Source organism: Tachysurus vachellii, chromosome 8, assembly GCF_030014155.1.
Source record: "Tachysurus vachellii isolate PV-2020 chromosome 8, HZAU_Pvac_v1, whole genome shotgun sequence".
Classification (NCBI taxonomy): domain Eukaryota; kingdom Metazoa; phylum Chordata; class Actinopteri; order Siluriformes; family Bagridae; genus Tachysurus; species Tachysurus vachellii.
The window spans coordinates 27,168,323-27,184,720 of NC_083467.1; the positions used below are offsets into that span (position 1 = coordinate 27,168,323).

At 41.7% G+C, this 16,398-nt stretch overlaps 1 protein-coding gene across 2 annotated transcripts in view; it reads left to right on the forward strand.

Moving 5' to 3' along the window:
- The window catches only part of abca12 (ATP-binding cassette, sub-family A (ABC1), member 12), an 85,061-nt gene that overhangs the window by 48,177 nt on the left and 20,486 nt on the right, over positions 1–16,398 (forward strand). For both annotated transcript variants that reach the window (XM_060877108.1, XM_060877109.1), the window contains exons 38-54: positions 492–671; positions 1,583–1,883; positions 4,020–4,134; positions 4,276–4,605; positions 4,886–4,955; positions 5,660–5,794; positions 5,879–6,040; positions 6,417–6,600; positions 6,852–7,070; positions 7,156–7,352; positions 7,584–7,741; positions 9,453–9,689; positions 11,996–12,146; positions 13,616–13,862; positions 14,564–14,653; positions 15,509–15,605; positions 15,686–15,813. In XM_060877108.1, coding sequence (XP_060733091.1) covers positions 492–671; positions 1,583–1,883; positions 4,020–4,134; positions 4,276–4,605; positions 4,886–4,955; positions 5,660–5,794; positions 5,879–6,040; positions 6,417–6,600; positions 6,852–7,070; positions 7,156–7,352; positions 7,584–7,741; positions 9,453–9,689; positions 11,996–12,146; positions 13,616–13,862; positions 14,564–14,653; positions 15,509–15,605; positions 15,686–15,813 — 3,001 coding nt within the window. The remainder of the gene's footprint in view (positions 1–491; positions 672–1,582; positions 1,884–4,019; positions 4,135–4,275; positions 4,606–4,885; positions 4,956–5,659; positions 5,795–5,878; positions 6,041–6,416; positions 6,601–6,851; positions 7,071–7,155; positions 7,353–7,583; positions 7,742–9,452; positions 9,690–11,995; positions 12,147–13,615; positions 13,863–14,563; positions 14,654–15,508; positions 15,606–15,685; positions 15,814–16,398) is intronic.

A 16,398-nucleotide genomic window follows, 5' to 3' on the forward strand; every position in this document is an offset into this window, starting at 1 on the left:
AGGTTTATTGTAGCTCTATTAACACTGCCTAAATGTATTATTTTGCTAGTGTCCACTGTGGTAAAAGGCTTATATACATTTAATGTGGCATTATAAGTCCTTATATCTTTAGAATAAACGGTTATTATCGTATATATTTAATTCCTAGGAAAGCTTTATGTACCTTAAACACTATTATCTGGTTAATTTCACTGTTGTTTGTGTTTGAGTCAGCTCTTGTTAAAAGCTTATGTAGGTTTAAAGTAGCCCTATGAACACTGCCCTTAAGTGTTACTGATATACTTGGATTAAAAACCATTTTATCTCAAATCTTATGATGTGTTTATTTAGTCCTGTGAACTCAGCCGTTGAGTTCATAGTTAAACAGTCAGTTGTGAGGAAGGGCTTATGTAGGTTTAAAGTAGCCCTATAAACATGGCCTTGAAATAAAGTGGCACTAAATTTTTTTGACCAATAATTGTACTTTTCCACTTTTTTTTTCCCCTTGACAGCGAACATGACTCAGATGTTGGAGAAGAACAAGTTTATCCTGAAGCAGATCACCACACTGTCCACTCTCATGATGAACCTCTCGTCCTGTGTCAACTTCGACCGCTACCGTGCCTTCAGCTCCATCAATGACCTCAACAAACAGGCGGAGAAACTGGCCCAGAACCGTGAACTCTACGCTAGTAAGAAAAAAAAAACGATTTTATTTAAACTGTATTTTTTTTATTCTGATTGATCAGAATCAGGACAAAACTCAATGAATTTATATTAATCCATTATAAAGATTTTCATAGTTACTATAACATATGGTATAAACTCTGTAGAATTAATTCATAATAAACTACCGAAAATGTGTTATGGAGCAAAGACAATCGTATAAACGTAGATATTGTGTAAGTGTAATAGATTTTCTGTACAGAGGTTTATTAACAGGGGGCACGGTGGCTAGCACGTTCGCCTCACACCTCCAGGGTTGGGGGTTCGATTCCCGCCTCCACCTCCACCACTTTGCTCAAGGGCACGTCAGTCGTGGTATTGCCCGAGACTCGAACCCACAACCTTAGGGTTAGGAATCAGACTCTGTAACCATTAGGCCACGACTTCCCCTTTAATAGCATTTATGGAAGGAGTCTCCAGTATCAGTTCTTTGTATTTTTCACCCTGGGTCATCCATCTATTTTTTTTAACTGAGAAGCTTCAAAGAATAATCTGTCTAGATTTCCAGTAATGGAACACAGTGAGCGTCGATGTACCTTGTTTTTTTTTACTGCACATTGTGGGATTTTTTTATAGAGTGGAGCAGTGAGAACATGAGAAATGCTTGACTCTCTGATCAGCACCCAGAGTACTTACTAGGGATCTGATTAAGATTGATGCTGAACGTACTTCATGTACTGTAGCTTCTATGAATTAATCAGTAATTATTCAGGGTAAAGCCAAGCACTATATATATACATATATATATATATATATATATATATATATATATATATATATATATATATATATATATATATATATATATAATTTAAGGTATGGTATGAGGTTCCAGTTCTCTAAGCATAATGCAAATAACTGCATTATTTCCTCCCAGGTGTCATTTTCAAGCTGCCCACAGGAAACAATGTGTCCTCGTCCTCCACGCTTCCTCCTAAACTGGACTACACCATCCGCATGCACATTGACAACTCCATGAGAACCGACCGCCCACGGAGCCCGTTCTGGGTGAGGTCTACCTACATCTCTTCGAGTCTGACGCAACGCTACAACCGCGGCTTCATCTACCTGCAGGAGAGCATCGAGCGAGCCATCATCGGCATGCAGACCGGAAATGTAGTGCAGGAGCCGGCTGTGCAGATTCAGGCCTTCCCCTACCCCTGCTTCTACAAAGACGAGTGAGTGAAGTGATTTTTTATGTTTCTATTTTTTTTTGATATTCTCCAGTGATTCAATACATTTTTTTCTGGGATTCTTCATATGACTCATTTATTTTCATATATGATTCTTCAAATGTCATTTATTTTTATACGTGATTCTTCAAATGACACCCTCTCTTTCAAAATGACTCTTCAAACGACTTATTTATTTTTAAACGTGATTCTTCATACTGTATGACTCCCTTATTTTGAAACGTCATTTATCAAATGACTCATTTATTTTTAACCGTGATTCTCCAAACAACTTATTTATTTTCAATCATGAGTCTTCAAATGACTTCCTCACTTTCAAACTTGATTCTTTAAATGACTCACATTTATTTTTTCTGATGTTTCACATCATACGTTTATCAATCGTTATGTAATGCGCAGTTCTCTCTGAGCATTACACGTGACATGTTCTCTCTGCATTACACGTGACATGTTCTCTCTGTGCGTTACACGTGACATGTTCTCTCTGCATTACACGTGACATGTTCTCTCTGTGCATTACACGTGACATGTTCTCTCTGTGCATTACACGTGACATGTTCTCTCTGTGCATTACACGTGACATGTTCTTTCTGTGCACGTTACTCCCACGACTCAGTTCATGTGCAGTCAAATGCACCTTTATGAATTTGAACTTTTACATAAATATTTTTTAATAAAATGTGTCTAGAGGAAAGTACTGAATGAATAACTGATCTAATAGCAGCTAACAAAAGTTGCTAAGCAGTGATTGGAGAGCCAAAAGACAAGGCGGGCTTGGGATTGGTTGATTGAATCCTTCCATTCAATCTGTCTTCCATTCAAGATGTCTCGCGTTTCAGATGTGAAGTCGTACGCACAAACTAGGATAATCCGAATCAGAATTCTATCACAAACACACACACACACACACACACACACACACACACACACTCTCTACACTACACTACACTACACTACACACTGCTGCTTTGATTTATGGTTTAGTATTACTGAACTGACTTTGACATATGTTCGGAATTCACTGTACACACTACGTCTAATACAAATAAACCAAGCAAGCAAAACCAACACAATGTCCAATAAATCAGCATGTTCAGGAGCGCGTGCACTAAACTCACACTGTCATTTGATAAAGCCGCTCCGATATCCTGATTTCATTTTTGTCAAGGGTTGTAAAGCACTTATCCCTCTCGGCTCAGGGCCGTCTTGATTTATGACAGACTGTACCTGCTGACTTTATCGTCTGGAAACGTCACTAGTAGAAGTGTGAGAAAGATCAAGACGAGTCAGGATCAGGACCTCTAGACCTCTTCTGTAAAGAGCTCGGACAGACAGGAGCTTAGCGTTGAATCACGGGTCGACATGAGTCAATGTTAATGAGTTTTTATGGTAACTGCTCATTTGCATCATGATATGGTTAAAGATTTCCATTTTATGGAAGGAGTCTCACGTGTGAGAGCATTATGACTTCTCGTTAAACGTGAATATATGAAGAAAGTGTCTCATATGTGAATATATGAGACATAATGAAGTAAAGTAAAGCTTGAAGGAAGGATCATTTTAAAAAGTGATGCATATTTACCTCAACAAAACAGGCAAAACACCCACAAGATACAAGCAACTTGTCACTTTTTAGCATAAACATATATTAAGAGGACAAAATGATCAAGGGGGTACGGTGGCTTAGCTGTTAGCACGTTCGCCTCACACCTCCAGGGTTGGGGGTTCGATTCCCGCCTCCGCCTTGTGTGTGTGGAGTTTGCATGTTCTCCCCGTGCCTCGGGGGTTTCCTCCGGGTACTCCGGTTTCCTCCCCCGGTCCAAAGACATGCATGGTAGGTTGATTGGCATCTCTGGAAAATTGTCCGTAGTGTGTGATTGCGTGAGTGAATGAGAGTGTGTGTGTGTGCCCTGCGATGGGTTGGCACTCCGTCCAGGGTGTATCCTGCCTTGATGCCCGATGACGCCTGAGATAGGCACAGGCTCCCCGTGACCCGAGGTAGTTCGGATAAGCGGTAGAGAATGAATGAAAATGATCTACAGTAATGTAATGTGACACAATAACATGTTGTCGAGTATTTGTTAAGATTTTAATGCTTACATATTCCCGGTTCTTCCTCAGATACCTTAACAGCATCGCCTTCGCCTTCCCGCTCGTCCTGATGATCAGCTGGGTGCTCTTCATTGCTAACTTCGTCAAGAAGCTTGTCCATGAGAGAGAACTCCGTCTTCATGAGGTAACAACACACAATTTGTAGAGAGTAAAACACTTTTCTTACCTGTGATAACGAAGGAACTTCTAGGAATCTTGCAAAACACGCCCCCTTCTGTAAGGGTACACACTTTTGCAGTGAAATATTTTGATCTGATCTCCACAGTACATGAAGATGATGGGCGTGAATCCGTTCAGCCATTTCCTGGCCTGGTTTATTGAGAGCGCTGCGTTCCTTCTGGTCACCGTTATCATCCTGACCATCATCTTGAAAACTGGTGGCGTTCTTCCCAAGAGCAACGGCTTCGTTCTCTTCCTCTACTTGTCTGACTACGCTATCAGCATCCTGGCCATCAGCTTCCTCATCAGCACCTTCTTTGACAAGACCAACATCGCTGGGCTGAGTGGCAGCCTCATCTACGTCATCTGCTTCTTTCCCTTCATCGTGGTTGTATGCATGGAGGACACCCTCCCCTTATCCATCAAGACCCTGCTGGTGAGCTAACTCTTCTCGAGAGTCACACGTACCTTACGCATTACAAGAAGGGTCTAATCTATTAGCCAATATTTATTTCAAATGGCTGGATTTGCGCATTCTACATTTGAACATCTAAGGTTTATACAGTTAGGCATTAATTTGTTGTCACTTTTTGTAGGATGCTGAAGACTGATAGAAGTTAGTGCGCTGCTTCATGCTAGTTGCTAAGCGCTTTTAGCTAGCATTAATAGCTAAGGGGAATCGATTGATTCTCTTTTGTATTTTGTTTTCTTTCCAGAGCCTGTTTTCTCCAACGTGCTTCAGCTACGCCAGTCAGTACATCACCCGCTATGAAAAACAGGAAGAAGGTAGGTCCAGATCCTACCTCAAGTCCCACATCAAATCTCACCTCAGATGCCACCTCAGATCAGACCTCAGATCCAACCTCATATCTGACCTCACACCCGACCTCACACCTGACCTCAGATCAAACCACAGATCTCACCTCAGATCCCACCTTATATCCGACCTTATATCCAACCTCATATCTAACCTCATATCTAACATTATATTCGATCACAGATCCCACCTCAGATCCCACCTCAGATCCCACCTCAGATCCCACCACAGATCCCACCTCAGATCCCACCACAGATCCCACCTCAGATCCCACCACAGATCCCACCACAGATCCCACCACAGATCCCACCTCAGATCCCACCTCAGATCCCACCTCAGATCCCACCACAGATCCCACCTCAGATCCCACCACAGATCCCACCTCAGATCCCACCTCAGATCCCACCTCAGATCCCACCACAGATCCCACCTCAGATCCCACCACAGATCCCACCACAGATCCCACCTCAGATCCCACCTCAGATCCCACCACAGATCCCACCACAGATCCCACCTCATATCCCACCTCATATCCAACCTCATATCCAACCTCATATTTAACTTCATATCTAACATTATATCCGATCACAGATCGAACCTCAGATCTGACCTCAGCCCATGTTCTAACTGTCGTATATCAGCAGAACTGATAGCGCTAATGTTTTTACTTCAGGGATCCAGTGGTACAACATGTACCTCTCTCCTGTGGCCGGAGACGATGCGTCGTTTGGTTGGCTCTGCTGGCTCCTCCTCATCGACTCAGTAGTCTACTTCCTGCTCGGTGCCTACATCCGCACCGTCTTCCCAGGTAGGTGAACACAGCTCAGCTCTCACACTGCACAATTACAGTTCGGATTTATTATTAATTCAAATCCTGCTTTTGCACCATCAGGGAGGTATGGTATTGCTGCTCCGTGGTATTTCCCCTTCACGTCAACCTTCTGGGCCAACGTCTGTGGCTGCAATAAGAAAGCGCAAATGAAAACAGCCAGAGGACTTCTCTTCTCCAACATAATGCAGGAAAGCCAGAGAAACAGCAAAGAAAATAACAAAGGTACGAGAAACTTACACACACACAGACACACACACACACACACACACTTAAAAACAGGTGAATCAGTTGGGCCTTTTTGTCAGATATCAATTGGACGTGAGTTTTAGTGCAGTAAATTCCAGCTGGCTTTCATCTCTCTCTCTCTCTCTCTCTCTCTCTCTCTCTCTCTCTCTCTCTCTCTCCCGCTATCTCTCTCTCTCTTTCATCTCTCTCCCTCTCTCTCTCTCTCTCTCTCTCTCTCTCTCTCTTTCATCTCTCTGTCTCTCTCTCTCTCTCTCGCTTTCATCTCTCTCTCTCTTTCTCTCTTGCTCTCTCACTCTCTCTCTATCTTTCTCTCTCTCTCTCTCTCTCACTCTCTCTATCCCACTCTCTGCAGATACGTCTGATTTACATGCTTATGGTGACGAAGAGTTCCACAAGCTTCCGGTCGGCGTTTTGCTTCGGGGCCTGACGAAGTCCTACGGTAACAGGAACGCCATCGAAAACTTGAACCTGACGTTCTATGAGGGTCACGTGACCGCACTGCTGGGGCACAACGGAGCGGGAAAAACCACCACCATGTAAGAGATGGCAGTTAAATGTGTGGAGTGAAAAGTTAGATTTGTGCGTTACACTAAATAAAAATTATTAGCCAGAATGAAACCTCCTCAAAAATTTAGGAATGAAATTTGCCAACACACACACACACACACACACACACACACACACACACACACACACACACACACACACACACACACACACACACACACACCGCTCCTTTAACCTGAGTGTCTGATATAAGGCATCATTGTTATGTTTAATGCTGCAGGTCCCTCCTGACCGGGTTGTTTGCTCCCTCTTCCGGTACGATCGAGGTTTATGGTAAAGACATGCAGTCATCTATGAAGCACGTACGTAAAGAACTTGGAGTGTGCATGCAGTATGACGTCCACTTTGACCATATGACCACCGAGGAGCACCTTCTGCTGTATGGCCACATCAAAGCCCCCCACTGGAGCAAGCAGGAACTGCAGCAGGAAGTGCGCAAGTACGTTCATCTTCCAACTCGGTCCCGGGTTCAGTAAGTAACAAAAAATTAAATACAAGTAACAAAATGTACTCTGTCATGGCAGGACTCTGGAGGAGACAGGGATGTACCCTCATCGCCATAAGAAGGTGGGAACGCTGTCCGGTGGCATGAAGAGGAAGCTCTCCATCTCTATCGCTTTCATTGGCGGATCTCGGCTGGTGGTCTTAGACGAGCCCACCACTGGTGTGGACCCCTGCTCACGACGTAGCATCTGGGACATCGTCCTCCAGCATAAGAGCGGTGAGGATCTTCTGCAGATCCTCATAATCGCTGTGGAGAGCTTTTCTAGCTCAGGATTTAATTAAAGTGGAAACAAATAGAGGAAAAATCCCTCAGCAGATGTAGAAATCTGGCGCTCTGTCAGTGCTTATGGCTCAGTGTTAATTACATCCTCTGAGACAAGTTGATCTCCTGCTTTGCATTTAAATATTACTTTCCTTTACTTTGAGTGTGTTTTGTGTGTGTGTTCAGATCGAACCATCATCCTGTCCACACATCATCTGGATGAGGCTGAGGTCCTTAGCGATCGCATCGCGTTCCTGGAGCGCGGAGGTCTGAAATGTTGTGGATCTCCTTACTACCTGAAGGACAAGCTGGCTCGTGGATACAAGCTCACTCTCACTAAGAAGGTACTGCACTTATACAGCTCTGACACACACTCTGATATTACAGGAAGCATTTGGGGAAAGTGTAATACAGTCTGCACTCCACAGGAACATTGCGGTGCTCATGGGATAACTTTAGGTTCCATACAGTATGAAACCACCTTCATTAAGGCTGTAAGAAGACACGATCGGTTCAATGAATCACTTTTAAATGACACACATTTAAACGAATCAATGCAGGAACTGGAAAAAGAACCAACAACTGTTGTGTAAAAATATTAGAATTGTCCTTCTTTAAGTCATTATCAGAGTCTACTATCGATGTATGGGTGGTATTGTCAAATGTTGAATCGTTTGCTTTATGAATCCAACTAAATTGCATCTTAGGTGATTCAGTGGTATTGTTAAAATATTGAATAATTGCAATTATATTGAATTAGTTTACATTGTAGCAGAATTTGTTATGTTGAATTGTTTGTATTATGAACAAAATTCAACTGCATCATAGGCAATTGAGTTGTTTTTTAAAAAAAAAAAAAAGTATTGCGATGTAGGCGATTTAGTCTAATTTTAAAAAATATTGAATCGTTGGCGGGGGGCACGGTGGCTTAGTGGTTAGCACGTTCGCCTCACACCTCCAGTGTTGGGGGTTCGATTCCCACCTCCACCTTGTGTGTGTGGAGTTTGCATGTTCTCCCCGTGCCTCGGGGGTTTCCTCCGGGTACTCCAGTTTCCTCCCCCGGTCCAAAGACATGCATGGTAGGTTGATTGGCATCTCTGGAAAAATTGTCCGTAGTGTGTGATTGTGTGAGTGAATGAGAGTGTGTGTGTGCCCTGCGATGGGTTGGCACTCCGTCCAGGGTGCATCCTGCCTTGATGCCCGATGACGCCTGAGATAGGCACAGGCTCCCCGTGACCCGAGGTAGTTCGGATAAGCGGTAGAAGATGAATGAATGAATCGTTGGCATTTGCATCGAATCGATACAGTGGGACCGATATGTTAATTTGTTGAATCATTTCATTTAGAAATTGAAATAAATGACTCTCTGGTAGAAGATTCAGCTAAATTGTCAAATGCTGAATTGTTTGCTTTATGAATTACATTGAATTGCATCAATTTAGTGACATTGTAGGAATATCGAATCATTGTCATTTGAATCAAATTGAAGCGCTTCATAGCAGATTCAGTGATGCCATTATGATGGCTTATTGAATCATTTGATTTATGATTTGAATCAAATTGCAATGTATGGTAGCAGATTCAGTAGAATTGTCAAATATTTAATCATTTGTTTTATGAATCAAATCAAACTGTATTGTAGGAGATTCGGTTGAATCATTTGCTTTATTGATTGAACCAATTTAAAATTATTGAATCAGATTCAGTGTTATTGTCAAATATCGAATTGTTTGCTATGTAAATTGATACAAATCAAATCATATCATAAGATTCAGTTGAATTGCTTGCTTCATAAAAAAAAAAAGTCCTCAGTTTACATCACCGATCATGAGCATCACTGAGTTTTTATTTTTGGACAATAGATTTATTTAGAAAGAATCTAAACCAAGTAACCAAGATTGAACTCGGTACCACTCGGTGAGCTACAGTATGTGAAAACTACTAATCTTTTTCCACGAGCATTTTTGATCACCATGTTCAACATGTTTTAAAAATACACACATCTCATCAACACCTAAAATTAAATCACCATGGAAACACATCTGATTTCCTCAGGTCTTGCCTCCTGACTCGGACGACAGGTTTGATACTGACTTGGTGAAATCGTTCGTCCACACTCACCTACCCGAGGCTCAGCTGAAGGAGGGAGCGGCGGGAGATATTGTCTACTCTCTTCCTGTGTACAATTCCCAGAATGCATCTGCCTACCGCTCGTTGCTCTGTGGCCTGGACCACAATCTGGAGGCGCTACAGCTCGGCTGCTACGGCATCTCTGACACCACGCTAGAGGAGGTGATGGACACACACACACTTCTTTAACAAAGCCCAAATTCCTACTGTTTTAGTCCAAACACGACCACATTTACATTATTTGGCAGATGCCTTTATCCCTTACACCCCCTTTTTTAAATACAAGCAATTGAGGGTTAAGGGCCTTGCTCAGGGGCCCAACAGTGGCAGCTTGTTGGACCTGGGATTGAACTCACAACCTTCGAGCTTGAGCTCAACCTTCACAACCAATTGGTAGCTCAACACCTTAACCACTATGCCACCACATGCCACATGGACTAAAACAAACAAACTAATAATCAAATGTAGAGACAGACAGACAGAAAGACAGACAGATAGCTAGACAGATAGCTAGACAGACAGACAGACAGCTAGACAGACAGACAGACAGACATATAGATAGCTAGACAGACAGACAGATAGCTAGACAGACAGACAGAGAGACAGACAGACAGATAGCTAGACAGACAGCTAGACAGACAGACAGACCGATAGCTAGACAGACAGATAGCTAGACAGACAGACAGATAGCTAGACAGACACAGATAGCTAGACAGACAGACAGACAGACAGACAGATAGCTAGACAGACAGACAGACAGATAGCTAGACAGACAGACAGATAGCTAGACAGACAGACAGACAGATAGCTAGACAGACAGACAGACAGATAGCTAGACAGACAGACAGACAGATAGCTAGCTAGACAGACAGATAGCTAGACAGACAGACAGAGAGACAGACAGACAGACAGACAGATAGCTAGACAGACACAGATAGCTAGACAGACAGACAGACAGACAGACAGACACAGATAGCTAGACAGACAGCTAGACAGACAGACACAGATAGCTAGACAGACAGACAGATAGCTAGACAGACAGACAGACAGACAGACAGACAGATAGCTAGACAGACAGACAGATAGCTAGACAGACAGACAGATAGCTAGACAGACACAGATAGCTAGACAGACAGACATACAGACAGACAGACAGACAGACAGATAGCTAGACAGACAGACAGACAGACAGATAGCTAGACAGACAGACAGATAGCTAGACAGACAGACAGACAGATAGCTAGACAGACAGACAGACAGATAGCTAGACAGACAGACATACAGACAGACAGACAGACAGACAGATAGCTAGACAGACAGACAGACAGACAGATAGCTAGACAGACAGACAGACAGATAGCTAGACAGACAGACAGACAGATAGCTAGACAGACAGACAGACAGACAGATAGCTAGACAGACAGATAGCTAGACAGACAGACAGACAGAGAGACAGACAGACAGAGAGACAGACAGACAGATAGCTAGACAGACACAGATAGCTAGACAGACAGACAGACAGACAGACACAGATAACTAGACAGACAGACAGACAGACAGACACAGATAGCTAGACAGACAGACAGACAGACAGAAAGATAGATGGAAAAAAGAGAAAGAAAGGACTAAAATAAACAAAAATATCTAAACAAATATATGAAAAAGAATCTACTGAGGATTTAAACACACAAATGAATAAGAACTGAATCTGATGACTAGTGAGTCTGAGCTTTTTCTAAACTTCTCACAGAAATTCAGTTCTGCAGGTAAACTCTTTATATTCATAAAAATATTTAAAAAATAAAAATGCAGTTTAATAAGAATAATGAGTAAACAATGAGATTTAATAAAGTCTCGATCAAAGAAAAGAAATAAACCAAAAAAAGCAGCAGATCCAGACTACAGCCGAGCATCAACGTCTGAACAGAGCGATGAGATGAAATAACCTGCATGTGAAGCTCAGGGATTTAATTCAAGCCTTTAATATAAATGACTTTAACTGTTTATTAAATATTTATGTACAGGAAAATATTCAAATCTAATTATTTGAGTGCACTGATTCACACACACACACACACACACACACACACACACACACACACACACACACACACACACACAGAGAGATTGGAGTACTAGTCAGATAGAGTGCACTGATTTTCACATACTCACACAAACACACACAGACACACAATAACACACACACACATACACTCACTTTCACACACACAAACACACATTAATGCACACAGGTATGTATTACACACAAACACGCATGCGTACACACACACACACAAACAGACACACACACATTAATGCACACAGACATGTATTACACAGACAGACAGAGACACACACACACGCACACACACTCAGTATACATACACAGTATACTGTAAGTTCTATATATCATACTGTATATTTCTTGTATATAGAGTATTTCAGTGTGGTGTCTCTGGCTCTTGCAGGTTTTCCTTCAGTTGACGAGAGACAGTGACAATCGTGAGGAGGAGCTCACTCACCCGTGTACAGTTTCAAACTCAGAGCTGGATACCGGAGCTTCCCGAGACGGCCTGAGTGACGAACTGAACTCCAGCATGTTCTTCGGAGAAAGAGCCAGTTAGTGTTTCATGTTTCTAACTTCATATCATATAAATAGTCATCAAACATCAAATCGGTGTGTAGAGTCGGTGTGTATGGTGTAGAGTCGGTGTGTATGGTGTAGAGTCGGTGTGTATGGTGTAGAGTCGGTGTGTATGGTGTAGAGTCGGTGTGTATGGTGTAGAGTCGGTGTGTATGGTGTAGAGTCGGTGTGTATGGTGTAGAGTCGGTGTGTATGGTGTAGAGACGGTGTGTATGGTGTAGAGGCGGTGTGTATGGTGTAGAGACGGTGTGTATGGTGTAGAGGCAGTGTGTATGGTGTAGACTCAGTGTTTGTGTATGGTCTGTGTATAGGATAGACTCAGGGTGTTTATAGTGTGTTCAGAGTGTGTGTATGGTGTAGACTCAGTGTTTGTGTATAGTGTGTATGGTGTAGACTCAGTGTCTGTGTATGGTGTGTGTTCAGTGTGTGTGTATGGTGTAGACTCAGTGTTTGTGTATAGTGTGTATGGTGTAGACTCAGTGTTTGTGTATAGTGTGTATGGTGTAGACTCAGTGTTTGTGTATAGTGCGTATGGTGTAGACTCAGTGTCTGTGTATGGTGTGTGTTCAGAGTGTGTGTATGGTGTAGACTCAGTGTTTGTGTATAGTGTGTATGGTGTAGACTCAGTGTTTGTGTATAGTGTGTATGGTGTAGACTCAGTGTTTGTGTATAGTGTGTATGGTGTAGACTCAGTGTTTGTGTATAGTGTGTATGGTGTAGACTCAGTGTCTGTGTATGGTGTGTGTTCAGAGTGTGTGTATGGTGTAGACTCAGTGTTTGTGTATAGTGTGTATGGTGTAGACTCAGTGTTTGTGTATAGTGTGTATGGTGTAGACTCAGTGTTTGTGTATAGTGTGTATGGTGTAGACTCAGTGTTTGTGTATAGTGTGTATGGTGTAGACTCAGTGTTTGTGTATAGTGTGTATGGTGTAGACTCAGTGTTTGTGTATAGTGTGTATGGTGTAGACTCAGTGTTTGTGTATAGTGTGTATGGTGTAGACTCAGTGTCTGTGTATGGTGTGTGTTCAGAGTGTGTGTATGGTGTAGACTCAGTGTTTGTGTATAGTGTGTATGGTGTAGACTCAGTGTTTGTGTATAGTGTGTATGGTGTAGACTCAGTGTTTGTGTATAGTGTGTATGGTGTAGACTCAGTGTTTGTGTATAGTGTGTATGGTGTAGACTCAGTGTTTGTGTATAGTGTGTATGGTGTAGACTCAGTGTTTGTGTATAGTGTGTATGGTGTAGACTCAGTGTTTGTGTATAGTGTGTATGGTGTAGACTCAGTGTTTGTGTATAGTGTGTGTATAGGATAGACTCAGGGTGTGTATAGTGTGTTCAGAGTGTGTGTATGGTGTGTGTTCAGTGTGTGATTTTACTGAATCATCCTGATTGGTGTGTACAGTATAACAGCTGAAGGTGTGTGTGTACTTCATGTTCCTCCCAGGTCTCACAGGACACTCCACATTAAGTGGTTTAGCGCTGAAGGGTCAGCAGGTGATGGCCATGCTCACTAAACGTGTTCATCACACCAGGAGGAACTGGAAGGGTTTGATCTCTCAGGTTCTGCTCCCTGTCCTGTTCGTCCTTGCCGCCATGGGCCTCGGCTCCATCAAGAGCAATCTGCAGAACTTCCCTGAGATGGAGCTGACGCCTGCCATGTACGACTCTGGCAATCAGTACACCTTCTTCAGGTGGGATGAACAACATGCTGAACTACACTGAACACTTCATAGCTGCGTTATTAACAGTCAGAGGAAGAAAAGCCTTTATGCTGTTAGAGGAAAATAATCAGCTTAGGCTTCATTACACCTTTATCTCTCTGTTCATCTCTCTCTTTTTCTCTCTCTGTTTCAGTCTCTCTCTTCTCCTCTCTCCTGCTATCTCTCTCTCTCTCTCTCTCACACACTCTCCCTCTCTCCTGCTAGCTCTCTCTCGCTCTCACACACTCTCCCTCTCTCCTGCTAGCTCTCTCTCTCTCTCTCTCCTGCTCTCTCTCTCTCCTGCTATCTCTCTCTCTCCTGCTATCTCTCCTCTCTCCTGCTCTCTCTCTCTCTCTCTCCTGCTATCTCTGTCTCTCTCCTCCTCTCTCCTGCTCTCTCTCTCCCGCTCTCTCTCTCTCTCTCTCTCTCTCTCTCTCTCTCTCCTGCTCTCTCTCTCTCTCTCTCTCTCTCTCTCTCTCTCTCTCTCTCTCTCCTGCTATCTCTGTCTCTCTCCTCCTCTCTCCCGCTCTCTCTCTCTCTCTCTCTCTCTCTCTCTCACACTCTCTCTCTCTCTCTCTCTCTCTCTCTCTCTCTCTCTCTCTCTCTCTCTCTCCTCCTCTCTCTCTCTTTCCAAAACTTTCCACACTTGGTTCAGTTTTAAAGCCGTGATATTCTTTTTTAAATCTTTGCAGTAATCAGAACTCCAGCTCTAGTTACCTGGTGGACTCCATGATGTCATATCCTGGCATAGCTCACTACTGCATGAATCACCCTGACAGCGTGTGAGTAGCTCTGTGTGTTCTTACAGACTTAGAGACATGGTTTAAAAATCTAATATTCAAAATGAATCTAAACCGTGGTTTATGATAAAGATTCAAAAATTTTAGTTTATCAAAGTCGTTTTTGAAAATAAATGTTTTTGATCCAAGCAAAATGAAAGGCATGAAAAGTGCAAAGCGTGTTCCAGATATCAGTACACAGCTCATTTGCATATAGTGACACCCACAAAACTCCATAAAAGGTAAAGTGCACAGAAAACAGGGAGCATGAAATGAGCAATGAGGGTAAAGTCTGAAAAAAATGAAGTGAATGTTATTAATTCTTACTCACTTCTATATCCTCAAAGTATTTAATATTTATTTTAAAATATTATAATTATATAAATATTTTTAGGGAAATATATTTATATACATATAAAATATTACCATTTATAATACTAATTTAAAATATATAAAATATTAAAAATATAATAATTAAAATCATCATCATCATCATTTCTTTTGTCATAATTATTTAACTAGTTTTAGTTGTCTTTTTTGATGAAAGTCATATCCATATAGACACATACACAATGTGTTATAAAGCATTTGTGAAGCATTACACACATCATTATGATTGTTTATGATAATGCTTTACACTTGATTTCTCTCTTTATTATGCATGAATTCTTAAAAATATAAGAAGCATTATAAATACTGTTGATTACATGTTATACCAAAAAGCCCCGCTTGCTATAGTGTAGATATAAGAAGATATAAAAAATATATTCTTATAGCAAAATATTCTTGCTATAAGAAGATATATAAAGGTGATATAATGTTGTATAATGTAATAAAAACTGCTTACTTTTTTCATAGCGTGTGTCAGAAGAAAGGCACGTCAGTGTCAGATCAGTGGACCTCTGAAGGAACTCCATCTGTGTTTGAGACCTGTAAATGTGGGAACTTTTCACAGGTCAGTATTTTCACAGGTATGTTCCTTTGTTATGTGATCTGTTGCGATTTATGCTAATTTTGACTGAAATGTCCTTTCAGACATGTCCAAAGCCTGCCTACGTTCCTCCTCATAAGACCAACCCCTCGTCTCAAATCGTCTACAATCTGACCAACATTGATGTAGAGAACTACCTTCAGGCCAGCGCTAATGACTTCATCCGAAACAGGCAAGTTAAAGACTTCAACCCTGAGTCGTAAGACAGGCATAACCATGTCATAACTGTGTCGTGCCATTGTCCTAATTAACATACATTTTAATACGTTACAAGACATGACCGTTACACTTCATTATCTAAGAGGACAATGATTAACTTAACTTAAGAGCAGATTCATAAATTTGTATGTTATGACACATATATAAACCCTTTATTACCACTGACATAACTTACATTAACATTTATTTAATGCTTTGTGATATAAGTGACATAGGGTGGGTTCATGTGGTGACATGTCATAACACCCAGGCAACACTGAACTTATGCTGTGGGTACATGCTGTGGCACGTATATAAATCAAATGGCCTTTATGAATACTGACATAAACTCATATACACATACATAAAGATTTCTGCGTGTGTTAAATGTTATTAAGAATGTTACTATTCCTGTCAGGTTGATAAAATCCCAAATGACAGATTTCTGTTGACATAAGGTTATGACACTTATGACACTTATGACACTTATCATGCATCTTATAACATCTGACATAATGCTTGATGATGTAGGTAGGCAACACTTCATTTTGGCTTGGGT